Below are 17,281 nucleotides of genomic sequence, written 5' to 3'. Positions count from 1 at the left end.
AACAACAGTATCAAGGTACAAAGGCCAACCTAGGAAATTGTATCATACATATACAAATATAACCCACTAGTTCAACTTTGTAGAGGGACAGAGGGCCTCCAGTGCCTTATCGCAGTGCACAAGAAGACTGATAAGTCAGCACATATATTCTGATAAAAATACAATCACAGTTCTGTGCCCTGTCAGACATAAATTCAATATTTTAACAGTATAAACAAGACAACATATACAACAAACCAGCCCAGGTAAGACGGGTCACTATGTGAATAAGGAAGGTGTAGGCGAGAGGGAAGAAAGGTTTATTGAATTGAATGATGCCGTGGGTAAAATATATTGGAGCTACAATATAATAATATCTACCATTATAATACGTACACCTGGAATTGGGGGGGGTTCTTTATACCAAGCCAACCAAGTAAACTTGAATTGTTCCAACCTACCAGTATCATCCACCACTAATTGTCCCATATGACAGATTTTTTCCAATTCTGTTAACCATTCCTTAATAGTCGGGGTTACTGCTTGTTTCCAATATCTGGGGATAAGCATTCTGGCAGCCGCAAGAAAGTGGCGAAGTACACTTCGTTAAATAGATTTAAGTGAACCCAGAATCATGGACAACAGTGACCTTAGGGTTATTTGGCACGTTTTAACCTGTACAATCATTGTAAATTTTGATAATCGTATCCCAAAAATGGCAAATCATTGGGCATGCCCACCATACTTGGGACCTCTGTGTGTAAGGCAACGCCAGCATCTATCAGAAATGTCAGGGGAAATACAATGGAGGTCTGCGGCATACGTACCAACGTGACAGGATCTTGTAATTGGTTTCTTGTGCCTTGCAGCTGAGAGCTTATGTGTAAGAGCAAAAGATTTCTCCCAGTCCTCTGCAGATACTACCATGTCCAGGTCATATTCCCAAAATCATGTGTATATTGGAGTGCCCGTAGAGGCTTCCCTTTTGAGGAGCTTGTAGAGTAGGGAGATGACATGAGTGGGTGGTGAGGGTGACCGCAACAGTGCTCTGGACAGTACAGATGTATCTGGCAACGAGGATATACAGTTAGGTCCATAAATATTTGGACAGACAACTTTTTTCTAATTTTGGTTCTGTACATTACCACAATTAATTTTAAATGAAACAACTCAGATGCATTTGAATTGCAGACTTTCAGCTTTAATTCAGTGGGTTGAACAAAGAGATTGCAAGCAAATGGACACATTATAAAGCTGAAAATAAAATATATATTTCCAATACTTGGTTGAAAACCCTCTGCTGGCAATGACAGCCTGTAGTCTTGAACTCATGGACATCACCAGATGCTGGGTTTCCTCCTCTTTAATGCTCTGCAAGGCCTTTACTGCAGCGGCTTGATACTACTCTGCCTTCCCATGCTCTTGATTATTGACTGCAGATCACCTTCTCAGCATGCTTTTTACCATTGGGTACATTTGGCAAATTAATAAATGTTTTAATTAATATTTTAAAAAATCTGCTACTTTAAAAACGCTAAATTGTTATAGTATCAGTGACTTGCTGTCCTCCATTATAGCATTCAGACCAGGAGGGGGAGTGGCGGCACTGAGAGCCAGTCAGGCATGTTTGATGCTAACGCGGTGAGAAGTAGCATGTGCATAAAGATGACTTAAACTGTTTATTCCTGCTGCTTGTCTATTGGGTAGAATGTAAAGAGTAATCCATTGTATCTCCCTTCTATGATCAATAATTCTAACATAGCTTCATCTACGTGTCTTAGGGTTATGATTTATGTCTTAGGGCGGTGTAAATCTAAGGACTAGATAAAAAGAAACATTTTTTTTTTTTAAGTTAAAACTGCTCCCAAAAAAATTAATCAGTGTAGCTGACTGGCTGGAGCTCAACTTTAAATTACTAAAATGTAAAAATGAATATGCAAAATTAAAATTATTTAAATTCTTCATGGCTTTTCCATACAGTTTATCACACGAATACAGTTAGGTCCATAAATATTTGGACAGAGACAACTTTTTTCTAATTTTGGTTCTGTACATTACCACAATTTTTAAGTGATACAATTCAGATGCAGTTGAACTGCAGATGTTCAGCTTTAATTCCGTGGGTTGAACAAAAAGATTTCATAAAAATGTGAGGAACTAAAGCCTTTTTTAACACAGTCACTTCATTTCAGGGGCTCAAAAGTAATTGGACAAATAAAAAGCTGAAAATAAAATGTTCATTTCTAATACTTAGTGGAAAACCCTTTGCTGGCAATGACAGTCTGTAGTCTTGAACCCATGGACATCACCAGACGCTGGGTTTCCTCCTTTTTAATGCTCTGCCAGGCCTTTACTGCAGCGGCTTTCATTTGCTGTTTGTGGGCCTTTCTGTCCATAGTTTAGTCTTCTACAAGTGAAATGCAAGCTCGATTGGGTTCAGATCAAGTGACTGACTTGGCCATTCAAGAATATTCCACTTCATTGCTTTAATAAACTCCTGGGTTGCTTTGGCTGTATGTTTTGGGTCATTGTCCATGTGTATTATGAAACGACTACATGTAGCTGGATTTGAGCAGACACTATGTCTCTGAACACCTCAGAATTCATTCGGCTGCTTCTGTCCTGTGTCACATCATCGATAAACACTAGGGGTTTCTCTTCACTGTGGAAATTATTCTGCGATCATCCACCACTGTTGTCTTCCGCGGACGTCCAGGTCTTTTGGCGTTGCTGAGTTCACCAGTGTATTGTTTTTGTTTCTTTCTCATGATGTACTCAACTGTAGATTAAGAATAAGAATATCCATAAACGTTGGAGATCAGATTTGAGACCATGTAGAGAAGTGTTTGTACCAAGGATGTGTTGATCTATCCATGGAAGGGATCTCAAATCTACTGGAGAAAGAGATTCTTCTAACCCTACCCAGCTTTTTTGGTCCTTGTTGTGGAATCAATCAATCATTCTGACCAGGACCAAAGCTTTGTAGTACAATATAACATCTGGGACCCCTATGCCTCCCATACATTTAGATTTCGTAAAAACAGTTTATGAATGTTACGGAGAAATATAGTAGGGAGAAAAATTGGAACTATTTGAAAAATGTACAACAGTTTAGGGAGGATATCCATTTTTAGCATGTTGATCCTAGCGAACCAGGAGAGGCATAGAGAGTTCTATTTCAGTAAATCCGATTTCAATTTGCTGATCAACGGGTTGTAATTAAGAGAAAAAAGGGTTATTGAAGTCCGACGTGATATGCACTCCTAAATATTTTATGGCCTTACAAATTCTATTATTGGAGGTATTGGAGCTCAGGGACAACTCCTGTGGTGTGGTCAGGGAGACGTTGAGGGAAATTGACTTCAAAGTTACTAAAATAACTGAATTTCTCGAATTCCTTCAAAACAGAGGGCACAGTGATATGGGGAGAAGTGATGTATAATAGATCGTCTGCATATAAGGACAATTTAAAAAAAGTGGTTCTCACCCAATTGGACCCCTCTCATATCTGAATTATTTCTGAGCGCTACAGTCAAGTGCACCATAACCAGTGTAGAGTAAAGTGTAGAGTAAAGGGGATAAAGGGCAACCCTGCCTGGTCCAATTCAAAATCCTAAATTAATCCGAAAGGGATCCATTAACCTGTACTCTCGCTGAAGGAGATATGTATTCTCATATGGGTATATTCTGGAGATCATACTGGAACCTGGCGTAATGTAGCATGCATAAAGGACCAACTGACCTTATCAAAAGCCTTCTCGGCGTCTATCGAAAGAATGCACATTTGAATCCGCAAAGTTTTAACATATTAGGTGAGAAGGATGTTTTTAAGGGGGTTATCCCTAGCCTCGTGCCTGTGAATAAATCCAACCTAATATATTTGTATTAAATGTGGCATGTGTTTCGTAAGTCTATTGGCTATCAACTTGGAGAATATTTTGGCATCTACATTAATGAGGGAGATGGGTCTATAGTTGGAGCACAAAGTATGGTCTTTGCCTGGCTTTAGGAAGAACGGTGTTATGAGCTTATAGACCTTGGGCTGGGGAGGGGTTATCATCAGATATAGAGGAAAACACCCTTGTCAGGAAAGGAACCAGATTAGAAACATGCTGTTTGTAGAATTAGGGTGTAAACCTGTCCGGGCCGGGGCTTTTCCCCGTTGGCATAGATTTATTAGCAAATGCCACCTCTTCCTCCGTGAAGGGGGACTCCAAAAAAACACCACCTCGGGATCCAGTGTGGGGAGAGCTGTCTCCGCAACATACAAAAGCCTGGGGGATGGCTGTCAAATCACCATGAGCCATACGTATAGATGGTATGTAAGTAACAGGTGCGCGAAGGTGAAGTCCTTTTGACAACAACCTGCCACATTTATCCCCATTTTGCTATACCATCTTACGAAACCGATCCTTATAGTGCTGGTGTGCCAGATCATAGAGCTCTAGTAAGTTGGTCCTAGCTGCAGTCAATTCTAAAAAGGTGTCTGAGGACAAGGTTCGTTTATGAAACCTTTCTAAATCTCAAATTTTATCTATCATACGCTGGATATCCTGTGATCAAATCCTCTTCAGTCGTAAGCCCTGCTGAACTAGGACCCCACTGATAACAGCCTTCATGGAATCCCATTGCATGGGAACAGGAGTGGTGTCTGAAATATGGTCCTGCATAAAAATGGTTATCGCATCGACAACCGCCTTGGCACAAACGGTGTCCTTGAACAGGGAGTCGTTACACTGTCATGTCCACCCCTTGCAGGACAGCTGGGGGAGCTGAAATATGACCGAGACATACAAAGGATCTGACCATGGACAGGTATCAATAGTGTGAGTGGGGGTGCCAGTGCAGTGCAGAGTGACTGACTAAAATATATTCTATATGTGAGCACACTCGATGTGGATTGGCATAGAACGTAAAATCCCTATCAGTGGCGTGTAAGGTGCGCCAAACATTTATTAACCTGAGCTCATTCAATTTAGCCTGAAATGCTTTTAATCGTGCAAAGGATATGGGGGGTTTCCCTGAGGATGTGTCTATTTGGGGATCAAGAGCAATGTTGAGGTCACCCCCCGCAATAATGGTGCCTTCAGCAAACCTCTTTAAAGTGTCTAAATATTTAATTAAAGACACGTTTGGTAGTATGGCGAGTACAAGGAAACTATAGTAAACATCTTTCCCTAGATGGACACCTTGAGAAACGAGTATCTCCCCTGGGGGTCGGCATGAGTGGCTGTAACTTGGATTGGCAATGATTTGTTAAACGCAATAGAAACTCCCCTGGTTTTGGCGTCAGTATTGGTGCTATGGTACCAGGTGGGATAATACCTATTGCGGAGGGATGGTAACTTATTGGTTTGAAAATGGGTCTCCTGGAGCAGGAGAATGTGGATTCCTGCCTTGTGTTGGGTGTACAAGAGTTGGAAGCGTTTAGCAGGGCTGTTGAGCCCCTTGACATTGAGGGCGCGAACTTGCAATGATTGCACTTTTGGGCACTGTGAAGACATCTGTGGCATCTGATATGTCATGCAGTTGTAGGAAAAGGGAATGGGAGAAGGGACCAGGGAGGTCTGGGTAAGGAGTGGAGAGAAACTAAACTAAAGGGTTAGGGAATGGAACTAAAGTGGGTGAGGTGGGCCAATTCACACCCGCTGGGTGGAAACCTAATTCGGGGGCAGGAGGGGGGGAGCACCAAATTCCGTCTACTAAGGATAGTGTACCTATGTGGGGAAGTGTCAGCCAACCGCGGTATCCTTTCGATCCCGCCCAAGGGGATCCACATAGGACATAACATGGAAACATAACATATAAATTGAATCCAAGCAATTGGGAAACACTGAGTTATTTGGGCATACCTGCAGTGCACACAACAACCTAACCTGAAAAGCTAGGGTTAGAATAACAATACCAAAAAGAAATGAAAATGCAATGAGACACTTGTGACCCCCAATATCAGCAACCCCCCCCAAAAAAAAAAAAAAAAAAAAAAAAAAAAAAAAAAAAAAAATATTCACACTTGTGCTGCCAACAAGATGTAATTCTCAGGATATATTCCAGCTTTGGATACTCTAAAAACTTGCTACATTAAAATTGAATGAAAGAAAAACTTTTAAAAATCAAACTGTGCAATGATGTAATCCCAGAGCAAAGCCCATAGGTTTTTTTTATTGGCATAATACATTTTCTTTGATTTTTGGATTATTACATTTATACAGTGGAGAATAATGAATGTATTCTTTTTCAGGTACTCTCCGTTTGTGTAGAAGAAGACAATATTGTGAATTATGCTACAAACGTGTTGCAAAATCCAGACTTGGGCCTGCGAATGGCAATCCGAAGCAACTTAGCTGGAGCTGAAGAGCTCTTTGCAAGAAAGTTTAACACCTTGTTTGCTCAAGGGAATTACTCAGAAGCTGCCAAAGTAGCTGCATCTGCTCCAAAGGTATCCGAGCTTTCTCAGACCCTAAGTAATGTTTAAGTGTTTACTTCATAATTTTGACATTTTTGATCTTTCCAGGGAATTCTTCGTACAGCAGACACTATCAGAAAGTTTCAGACTGTACCAGCACAGCCTGGACAAGCATCACCTCTGCTCCAATATTTTGGGATTTTACTAGACCAGGGCCAGTTAAACAAACTAGAATCACTAGAGCTTTGCAGGCCGGTCCTGCAACAAGGGCGCAAGCAGCTCTTGGAGAAGTGGTTAAAGGAAGATAAGGTAAGAGCTGTTTATAAATTACCAGCAGCACAGTAAATCAAATTGATAGTCATACATACAGTGGATACATAATATACTTGTTAACACCATTTCTTCCATGTTTCTTTATTAAGCTGGAGTGCTCTGAGGATCTGGGAGACTTGGTAAAAGCAGTGGATCCAACCCTTGCACTTAGTGTTTACCTTCGTGCTAGTGTGCCAAATAAGGTTATCCAGTGCTTTGCAGAGACTGGACAATTCCAGAAGATAGTTCTTTATGCCAAAAAGGTAGGTCACTTTCAATGGCATTTAAAGTATGTGGATTTTGTTTTTAGCCACTTATTATTTTTGATTTTGTTTATCTAGGTGGGTTACACCCCAGATTGGATCTTCTTACTTCGAAGTGTCATGAGGATCAGCCCAGATCAGGGCCTACAATTTGCTCAGATGCTTGTACAGGATGAGGAGCCGCTTGCCAATATAAACCAGGTAAGGTGACCAGAAGTTCTGTGACATGCAGCCTTAAATGACATGTTACAAAATTATTGATACTCTAGAAAACCCATTATGTATACAATTTGAACAACTTTCATCTTGAAGAAAGGCTTAAATGTTCATATCCAGCTGTGACTCTCTTAGATTCTTTTTCTCTATTTTTACATTTAATTGATCAATTATACGCCCACCTATCAATAATTAAACTGTAATTATGCCTTTTCTGTAGAGTCCTGTATAATCCAATTATAGGTCATGAGCCTACACAATGTAATTATGAGTCAATGTTCTGTGTGTAATCACATCAGTAAGGGACTTTAACTAGTTTGTACTGCAGAGATTACTATAATATATTTGTTATCTACAGTTTATATTAAAAAAAATGGGAGGGGTGAACCCAGTTCTTTTTTATGTTACATTTGTAGCTGGAAAAGCAGGTACATTGTATGTATGTTTTTTTTTATTTTTAACAAATGTTTTTCTAATTGGCTGAAAGCTGAAAACATTTTCACCCTTCTGTGCTTTTTTTGTTTAACACCAAATGGAAGAAATATTATTTCCTCATTTATTCTACATTATATACATACATTTACAGGTTGACTATCAAAAATCCGGCAACCTCGGGACCTGAGGTGCGGCGGATTTTAGAAAATCACAGATTTTTTTTTATGCTTACCTCCACACACAGAGCAGCCTTCCAGGGAGCAGTTCCAGGGAGCAGGCAGCAGGGAAGTCTCAACGTGTATTTAGTTGAGCAAGCAAGTGTTTCCACAGAACAGCGCCAAAACATTAGTGGCCAAACAGTGTACTGCAGTTCCTGTATTGAATATGCAATCTGAAATTCATGCCAAGTAAAGCCATGCCATGTCAAGTAAACGATGGGTGGATTTTCGATTGTCAACTTGTTTATTATATACATATATATATTATACATTATGTACATAGTACATTATATTTCTCCTTAAATTCTTGAGCATTGTGTCTAAGAAGGGGTGATAAACCCAAATGTGATTTTATGTCTCAAGAAATAAACAGTGTATGTGTAAGTCTTTGGACACCCTAAATTGCAAATGACAAATCTGTTCAAGCTCTTGAAATATATACTGCTTATCTTTTTACACTGCTTAACGGTTTCAAATTTACCAGTTAAAACGTTTGTTTTTATTTTATTTTTTTTGCAATCAGCTTTAGTGATGTAAGTAGTGATGAACATTAGTAGTAGGAACACACCAGACTCTAAAACTTGCAGATAGCAACTGAAATTCTGAAGTCCTGCTTATCATTCCTGTTGTATTTTCTGCAACCCGTTCTAAATCAGCGAGGTTGTCGTTACAAGGGTACATATGAATACACACACACAAAAAAAAAAGATCCTTCCCCCACGTAGCTCCCCTTACTGACAGTCAACAATATTTCACAAAACATCATCATCATCATTTAATGGAAGTGGCCCATCATAACTAACTCAATAGTACAAAATACTTTTATAAAGGGTGTAGAAAATATATAGAGACTGAGCCACTATGTGATTACATGTGATTACATTTTCATTTTCCATTTAAATGGTTATAAAAAAAAAACACAACATGAGTGTATTTATTCACATTCATTTTTATGGCATTTCTAATAAATTCTTTATATAAGTAAATAAGTATTTGGTTTAAATTTAAATATGTATACTATTAAATTGTACTATTATTGTATTCAATGAAAAATCGCCACATCATTCAGATTACAAATAAATATATATAACTTTATTTTAAAATAGGGATATTAACAAATGACTGCTTTGGGTCTTGCTCTTTCTGGCACAAAGCAAAATGTATGTCTTCAGATTCATGTTTGATTTGGTGGTTTCTTGTTCCCAGATTGTTGATGTGTTTATGGAGAACAGCCTCATCCAGCAGTGTACTTCATTTCTGCTAGATGCATTGAAGAACAACAGGCCAGCTGAAGGTCACTTGCAGACTCGTCTCTTGGAGATGAACCTGATACATGCTCCACAGGTACCTTGGTTTTATTCACTTGGCATACTTTAAGCCGAATACACATATGGATTCAATTTTCAGTTGTGTTAAAATGGGTTTCCTTTCATTAATCCTTCCTTTGTTTTCTGTGGGGTATTCTGATTGATCTCCATTTTTTCCTCCATCACATTTAGGTTGCAGATGCTATCCTTGGGAATCAAATGTTCACTCATTATGATAGAGCACACATTGCCCAGCTGTGTGAGAAGGCTGGACTGCTTCAGAGAGCACTGGAGCATTACACTGACCCGTATGATATTAAGCGAGCTGTGGTACACACTCATCTTCTTAATCCAGAGGTGAGCTGGTATTTGATGGATATAGTGGTTGGGCAGGGAGGTGATTACATGTCTGAAGGCATATCCCCACAGCAGATTCACCCTGACCAACTGCTTTTAGAATGAATGTGAAGGGACTGGCTATCTGAAATGGATTTTGCAAGTTACCCTTGTTCCCCTATGATAACACTGACACCAGGACTGCATGTTTATGGCACAATCAAGTAATATTGTTTTCCAGCCACATCCACTTATCTATGATGGGCTTCACTTTCTACAATGGAAATGCTGTTTCTAGTACTGATGTATTTTCAACATACTCGGTACACTCTGACTACATAATGCCTGTCCAGTCTCCTTTAGGTTGTAATATTGTATATCCTTTAGGTTGTTATAATACACCATAAGGATGTAATATACTAAGCTACCATGAAAAAAAAGAAAAAATATGCAATCAATATGTATTCAAAGATTCAAATTCAGAGAGGCCTTTAAACTGCCCAGCTGTTGGTAAAACCAAAGGAGGTTTTACCTTTAGTTTAACATCATTGGTGAGCTTTATTCACAGACCATGAAGTTACATACAGTGATTGCACATTTTAGTAAATTTTGTCTTTATTGGAGGATAATTCGATTTAGCGTAGATATAACCAACTCCTCTTTCTTTGTGAAATAATAATTTAATCAGTATTTTGTTTCTTGATTTGTTTCCCCTCAGCAAAGTCTGGTTCCTGGAATACATACCAACTTTCCCACTACTCTCTTCCATAGACCTTAACAATCTAGCTAGGCCACTAAGAGTGTGCTAGTTACTAAACTATTGTTTGTTTTATAAGTATTTAACAGCTAGTAAGCTATTGTGTCTTACTAAAATGTTTTTTTTATCAGTGGTTGGTGAACTTCTTTGGATCATTGTCAGTAGAGGATTCCGTGGAGTGTTTGCGAGCTATGCTGTCAGCCAACATCCGGCAGAATCTTCAGCTCTGTGTCCAGGTGGCATCTAAGTACCATGAACAGTTGGGCACCCAAACTTTGATAGAGCTCTTTGAATCTTTCAAGAGTTATGAAGGTATGTGCATTTGATCAGATGTCTTTACTTTTCTAATGGTTCAAAGCTCCATTTGATTATATGACTCTATACAACATCTACAGTGTGCAAAAAAGGTGAATGGAAGCAAAAGGGTGACTGCAAATTTTGCAAGGTAAAATACAGTTGATAATATTTTGGTGTCCTCCTTTACATTAAAAACCTGGGAGGCTGCCCCTCCCGATGTAATACAATTGCTAATTTCCTTGCTTTCCTGAAAATAAATAAATCTTACAGGCTTGGAAAAGGTATAAAGTTATTGCATTCAGAACTAATGAATGCCATTTATGTCTCTGGGTCTGTGACTGAAAAAACATTGAAAAGTTGAAGTCCATTTAAAAGGCAGCAATAGGGGTCCATACAGTTGCTGAAAAAATGCATGTACTGTGATTTAAAAATTTGCACTGGGCTCAACCAGCTTAAAATGCATGAAACCAACAATAAAAATGAAGGTAGAGTGGAAAAAAGCCACAAGAGTCTAGTAACACAAATTTCTTAACTTTTCTCTGCTGTGTGAAGTAGAGGCTTCATGACAGTTTGAATTTTACGAATCGTAATAGTATAGATCATCTTCTACAGCTACTCAACCAATACACATTTATTTTGTCTTACGCTTACTGCTGAGTCATACTTCAGTAAGGTAATTTTCAATCTTTGCTTGCAACCGCAACAAATTTCGGTTGTCCAGACAGGGCTGGTACCCTGTCTTTGGCTGATGTCCTAAGATACATTATTCTGTCTGAATAGTCACAGTAAACTGCAGTTTGAGCTACTGACTGATAATAGTTTGCCTAGAACTTAGCATATGTGTGTATTTTTCTCATCTTTAGTGGTGATTAGTGACAAATGTTTTTTACTTTTTAGGGCTTTTCTACTTTTTGGGATCTATTGTTAATTTTAGCCAAGATCCTGATGTTCACTTCAAGTACATCCAGGCAGCCTGCAAGACTGGACAGATCAAGGAGGTTGAGCGGATATGTAGGGAAAGCAACTGTTACAACCCTGAACGTGTCAAAAACTTTTTGAAGGTATGTCCATTTGAGTTTTGTTCTTTTTACACAATGTATTATAATTTGTTTGTACCTTAAAATGTTAGTTTAGAGAGCTGAGAAAAGGAATAATCAGTTACTGTAATTATTCATTTATAGGTATGTATATGTTCTGCATTAGTGCATCACCATGTAATTTTGCAGTCAACATTTCCAAATGATAAATACATAAATGTGTAAATATGTGTGACTGTAAGAGTGTGTGTAGTGGTATACAGCCTTACAATATCCAGATCCTGTTAGGTTTTCCATATTCGTTATTGTGTAAGCATATCTGCATGATAAAATATAAAAACAGTCTGTTTGCCTGTTAAATACATCTTAGTAATGCTTTTATTTTTTCCCATTTTGTTTAGGAGGCCAAACTTACTGACCAACTTCCGTTAATCATTGTCTGTGACCGATTTGACTTTGTACATGATTTAGTGTTGTACCTTTATCGTAACAACCTCCAGAAGTACATTGAAATCTATGTGCAAAAGGTAAGTCACATCTTCTCTAAGCATGCATTCTTTTCTGCTTACAACATTATTAGTCTCTCACTGTTGCACATTTAATACACTGAATAATGTCTGTGCAACTAGACTATTTGCCAAACTTTCTTCATAGGCGGGTCACATGGTAACTTTTGTAGGCTTTACCATAGCAAACAAAATGTATATATTTGTTTTACCAACAAAGATAGTGCTTCTGTAAAACAGTGACTTAAAGCGTACCTAAACTCAGTAATTTTACTTTACATTGAAGGGTAGACAACCCTTTTATGTAAGGTAAAAATTCAGTTTTTTTTTAAAGGGTACAGCACTGCCCCCCTAATTCAATGAATGGGAGCGCAAAGCCGCCTCGGATACCTACGTAGCGCATCCTAAGAGGCTCTTGAGTGCTCCTTCTGCGCATGCCTGAGCATCTCGTGCATGTGCAGAAAGAGCCTTTTCGAGCAAAGAGAAAAATTTGCCCACCCCGTGCATCTGCAGTTTTTTTCCATCCTACGTCGCCCAATCCCTGTGCCTGGGTCAGGTGATGTAGAATGAAGAACCAGGAATAAGAGGAGAAGATGGTAGTGCCCGGAGCGCCGGCTCCGGGGACGATGCGGGACCCCACGGATGGATCAGACTGCGCTGCGGGATTGAAGGTAAGAGTATTTTTTTTTTTTTTCAAGGCACTTTTTTAGTTTAGTTCCTCTTTAGGATGTATGTGCTGTGATTTGAGTCTTTGAGTCCAACATCAAACAAATTGTTCTGCATACACACTTTTTAAATGTTACTAAGTGATACAGTTGCAGCACTCCACCTGAATGAAGAACTGCTGCTCTGTAAGCACCCCTTTGTTACCTTCACATTAGATGTATTGTCTTCACATCTAGGTGAACCCCAGCCGTATTCCTGCAGTAGTGGGAGGATTGCTGGATGTGGACTGTTCGGAAGATGTCATTAAGAATCTCATAATGGTTGTACATGGACAGTTTTCAACTGATGAGCTTGTAGCTGAAGTGGAAAAAAGAAACAGGTCAGTAAGTAAAGTGTTGAAAGAAAATTATATTTAATTTCTGTGCAACATGAGCTCCTTTTTATGTAACTGCACATTAACCATGATTTTAGTATTTTCAGTTAATAAGCTTAAAAATCAGTTCAGTTAATCGCTTGTCAAAAATTGTTGAATTCTGAATTAGTACCTACTACATTGGGTGGCATCCTTTAGTCTTTTTGTCTTCTCCATATCAGGCTTAAACTACTCTTACCATGGCTGGAATCCAGAATCCATGAGGGATGTGAGGAGCCAGCAACACACAATGCTTTGGCCAAGATCTACATTGACAGCAACAACAATCCTGAACGCTTTCTGCGGGAGAACCCTTTTTATGACAGTTGTGTAGTAGGCAAATACTGTGAGAAAAGGGACCCGCATCTGGCCTGCGTAGCTTATGAGAGGGGTCAGTGTGACTTGGAGCTCATCAAGGTTGGTGCTACATATTATACATATTATATTTTTGTGCATTTTGTCAAGAAATTGTGATGTTTTGCAGCGAAAACAATCAATTCTAAAGTAAGCTTTGGAAGAAATGAGCACTTCCTAAGGTATATATTCACGTTCCTAAAAAAATGATGAAAGCTGAGTATGCAGCACCACGATGTGATACAATTTATTTTCCAAATATGCCAAATTTTTACTTGGAGTTTAAGCTTTATTAAGACCACAATTGCTCTTGATGGGAAAAACCCATCCCCTGCTTCGCAGACTTTTCCATGTATTGATGTTACAGCTGAAGACAGGACCCAAACCCAGTTTATTTGCAATCCAATAAATTTTCCATTGGCTTCTTTATTTATCTTAGTTGTGTCAGTGGTTAGTTTACCCTGCCAAATCCAAGCAAAGGTTTGCTTATTTATCTGTGTTATCAAAGTAATAGAGAATACTACCTATAGTAAATCCTCAAAAACTTAAAGCACCAGTTTTGGGTAAGTGACCTTTTTAGTTTTATGTGAATTGGGAAATAAATTATTCTTTCATTTTTAGGTGTGCAATGAAAACTCTCTGTTTAAGAGTGAAGCCCGTTACCTTGTGCGAAGAAAAGATGCTGACCTGTGGGCAAATGTCCTTGAAGAAAACAATCCATTCAGACGGCAGCTGATCGACCAGGTATATATGTATTGACAGTCATCCTTTTCAAATGGCATACTTCAGAGTGAAAATTGAGAGTGAATGACAAATGTCATTTTGCGTGATATCTTTTTCCCCTTTAACCTCCATCCCAAATAAACTTTGTACTTCCTAACAAATTAATTGTGAATGCAGCATTCATATCGAATAATTGTGTACAATATGGGAACAGTTTGCCCTTTACATGAAAAATCAGGTTACATTAAAATTATAGGTTTTCATATCTGTGGTTATTAAAATATTTTGGTAATTCTCAATACAGATTTATAATCTGCTTTTTTTTCCCCCCTTCCATAAAGGTGGTGCAGACTGCTCTGTCAGAGACACAGGATCCTGAAGAGGTGTCAGTGACTGTGAAAGCATTCATGCTGGCTGATCTCCCTAATGAACTCATTGAGCTTCTAGAGAAGATTGTTTTGGACAACTCCGTGTTCAGTGAGCACAGGTCAGATGGGGAGGTAATAGAATACTGTGAAAAGAATAGAAACAATGGTGGGTGGTTTAAAAGGGTTAAAGTCTGTAATGATGATATTGTTCATAGTTTATCTGTTTATTGACATTACCGTTTGTTTTCAGGAACTTGCAAAATCTATTGATACTTACCGCCATCAAGGCTGACCGAACACGTGTAATGGAGTATATCAACCGCTTAGATAACTATGATGCACCAGACATTGCCAACATTGCCATAAGCAACCAGCTGTTTGAAGAGGCCTTTGCTATCTTTAGGAAGTTCGATGTTAATACATCTGCCATACAGGTGAAGAAATTTCCCTAGTCATTTACCCAAAAAATTACTTTAAACAAACATGTTTTTAATATTGTAAAGCATATCTTGAAATCTTTATGGGTTGTTAAATTTTTTTTCTGCTACACATCTTGTAGGTCTTAATTGAGCACATTGGAAATCTAGACCGTGCATATGAATTTGCAGAGAGATGCAATGAGCCAGCAGTATGGAGTCAGCTGGGTAGAGCACAGCTACAGAAAGACTTGGTTAAGGAAGCTATAGACTCCTACATAAAAGCTGATGACCCCTCTGCTTATATGGAAGTTGTGCAAGCAGCAAGTAAGAATGGTGAGTGCTATAAAGAGTGACAAAAGACCATTTAGGATTGGAATATTCACATTGTTGTAATAGGCAAACATTTTAAAGCTGAAAATATAAAAATTGTACATTTTTGTAGGTAACTGGGAGGACTTGGTAAAATTCTTACAGATGGCAAGAAAGAAAGCCAGGGAATCATATGTAGAGACCGAGCTGATATTTGCTCTGGCAAAAACAAATCGCCTCTCAGAACTGGAAGAATTTGTCGGTGGACCTAATAATGCCCACATCCAACAGGTTATACACAGAATATTTCCTATACAATGCTTTTAGTTCTTGAGATATTTTCAGGTTTTACTATTCTGCCTCTGAATTTTAGGTAGGAGATCGATGTTATGAAGAAGGAATGTATGATGCTGCTAAACTTCTTTACAACAACGTTTCAAATTTTGCCCGGTTGGCATCCACCCTTGTACATCTTGGAGAGTACCAGGCTGCTGTGGACAGTGCACGAAAGGCTAACAGCACCCGCACATGGAAAGAGGTACGTAAATTCTTATGTTATACACACAGAGTGTTAATGCATTTGTTAAAAGTCATGTTTTATCACTGTTTACATATATAATCTACTTTTATTCCTGTTTTTAGGTCTGCTTTGCTTGTGTGGATGGCACAGAATTCCGTTTAGCACAGATATGTGGTCTGCACATTGTAATCCATGCTGATGAGCTGGAGGAGTTGATCAGTTATTATCAGGTGGGTGTGAAAAACAGTATAAGGTAAAAAATGAACTCCAGGCAAACTGTTAAGCACAAAATGTATATAAAAACCCTGTCAATTAAAACACAAGACCGGATTTTTCTTTTCATTTATTTTTACATATTCCTGTCTCCACCCTGTGACTGTATAGCGCAAGAAGAATTGGCACACTGGTGACTTTTGCAGTGCCTTGTTTTTTATTTAGGAACTGATTTAGTTACTTTTCCTGCTTTTCTCTCCACATTCTAAATGTTTGTGTACAAGGGATTGCAAGAGGCTGACACCAGGACAAATTCAGAACTTCATTTATTTGTGTAATTTACATCTGCATGGAATTTTTTAAAATTTTAAAATATCTTTTTTATATAATTGTTTTGTTTTTTGTTATTTTCAAGGTATCAGATCCCTATGTTGAAGGTTTTTATTTTCTCTTTTTTGTAAAAGCAGGATCTTGCGTTTAGACCGGAATTGTTCTTTTACAAATTATTCTCAAGTGGTTAGAATATGATCCTAATATGAGCTATACATTGATATATATTAAAACCTTGTAATAATTGCTGATATTTTATTTGTTTTCCTGTTGTTTCTAAAGGATCGTGGGTTTTTTGAGGAACTAATTGCGCTTCTAGAAGCAGCCCTGGGTTTGGAACGTGCACACATGGGTATGTTCACAGAGCTGGCAATTCTGTATTCCAAGTTCAAGCCTCAGAAAATGCGGGAGCACTTGGAGTTATTCTGGTCACGGGTAAACATCCCCAAGGTGAGTAAGAACTACTATCCTTCAATATATTATTTTTTAATGGAAATTTTTATGAAGTATTTCTAGTTATTACAATAAAAGAACAAAGACACAAACATATGGAGAATGTTACATAGGGTTACACAATGTAAAATAACAAACAAAATAAATAAAAAGAACATCGGTAAAAAAAAAATAGATCCACAATTAAAACACTTAATTAAGTAACCATAGGGTAATCAAACCTTTGTAGGTAGCACTAACTTTTGTATATTTAAAACATCTACTTTGTAGGTTCAACCTTCCATGAATTCTCAAAGTATTTTTAAATAAGCCTCATATTCAGTTCTACAACCCATATTTGAGTCCAGCTTGTTTAATAAAGCTTTTGTGGCACCCGAAGAGGAAAACTTCGGAAACATAGACAGAAAAGAGTAAGAATGGAGAATATCATGATGGAGAATGGGGA

The 17,281-nt window shown here is 38.3% G+C and overlaps 1 protein-coding gene across 1 annotated transcript in view; it reads left to right on the top strand.

The window, feature by feature from the left end:
- Nucleotides 1-17,281, top strand: part of LOC140333749 (clathrin heavy chain 1-like) — a 58,076-nt gene that overhangs the window by 28,552 nt on the left and 12,243 nt on the right. The window contains exons 7-25 of the mRNA XM_072415629.1: nucleotides 6,221-6,418; nucleotides 6,494-6,694; nucleotides 6,808-6,960; nucleotides 7,039-7,161; nucleotides 9,036-9,173; nucleotides 9,329-9,493; nucleotides 10,361-10,541; nucleotides 11,424-11,587; nucleotides 11,965-12,090; nucleotides 12,972-13,114; nucleotides 13,330-13,564; nucleotides 14,123-14,245; nucleotides 14,566-14,711; nucleotides 14,843-15,026; nucleotides 15,152-15,344; nucleotides 15,454-15,611; nucleotides 15,694-15,858; nucleotides 15,963-16,070; nucleotides 16,666-16,833. Of these exons, the coding sequence (XP_072271730.1) occupies nucleotides 6,221-6,418; nucleotides 6,494-6,694; nucleotides 6,808-6,960; nucleotides 7,039-7,161; nucleotides 9,036-9,173; nucleotides 9,329-9,493; nucleotides 10,361-10,541; nucleotides 11,424-11,587; nucleotides 11,965-12,090; nucleotides 12,972-13,114; nucleotides 13,330-13,564; nucleotides 14,123-14,245; nucleotides 14,566-14,711; nucleotides 14,843-15,026; nucleotides 15,152-15,344; nucleotides 15,454-15,611; nucleotides 15,694-15,858; nucleotides 15,963-16,070; nucleotides 16,666-16,833 (3,072 nt within the window). The remainder of the gene's footprint in view (nucleotides 1-6,220; nucleotides 6,419-6,493; nucleotides 6,695-6,807; nucleotides 6,961-7,038; nucleotides 7,162-9,035; nucleotides 9,174-9,328; nucleotides 9,494-10,360; nucleotides 10,542-11,423; nucleotides 11,588-11,964; nucleotides 12,091-12,971; nucleotides 13,115-13,329; nucleotides 13,565-14,122; nucleotides 14,246-14,565; nucleotides 14,712-14,842; nucleotides 15,027-15,151; nucleotides 15,345-15,453; nucleotides 15,612-15,693; nucleotides 15,859-15,962; nucleotides 16,071-16,665; nucleotides 16,834-17,281) is intronic.

Source organism: Pyxicephalus adspersus, chromosome 6 (genome assembly GCF_032062135.1).
Source record: "Pyxicephalus adspersus chromosome 6, UCB_Pads_2.0, whole genome shotgun sequence".
NCBI lineage: Eukaryota > Metazoa > Chordata > Amphibia > Anura > Pyxicephalidae > Pyxicephalus > Pyxicephalus adspersus.
Note: the sequence above shows the minus strand (reverse complement) of the source record. Positions and strands in the feature narration are given on the sequence as shown.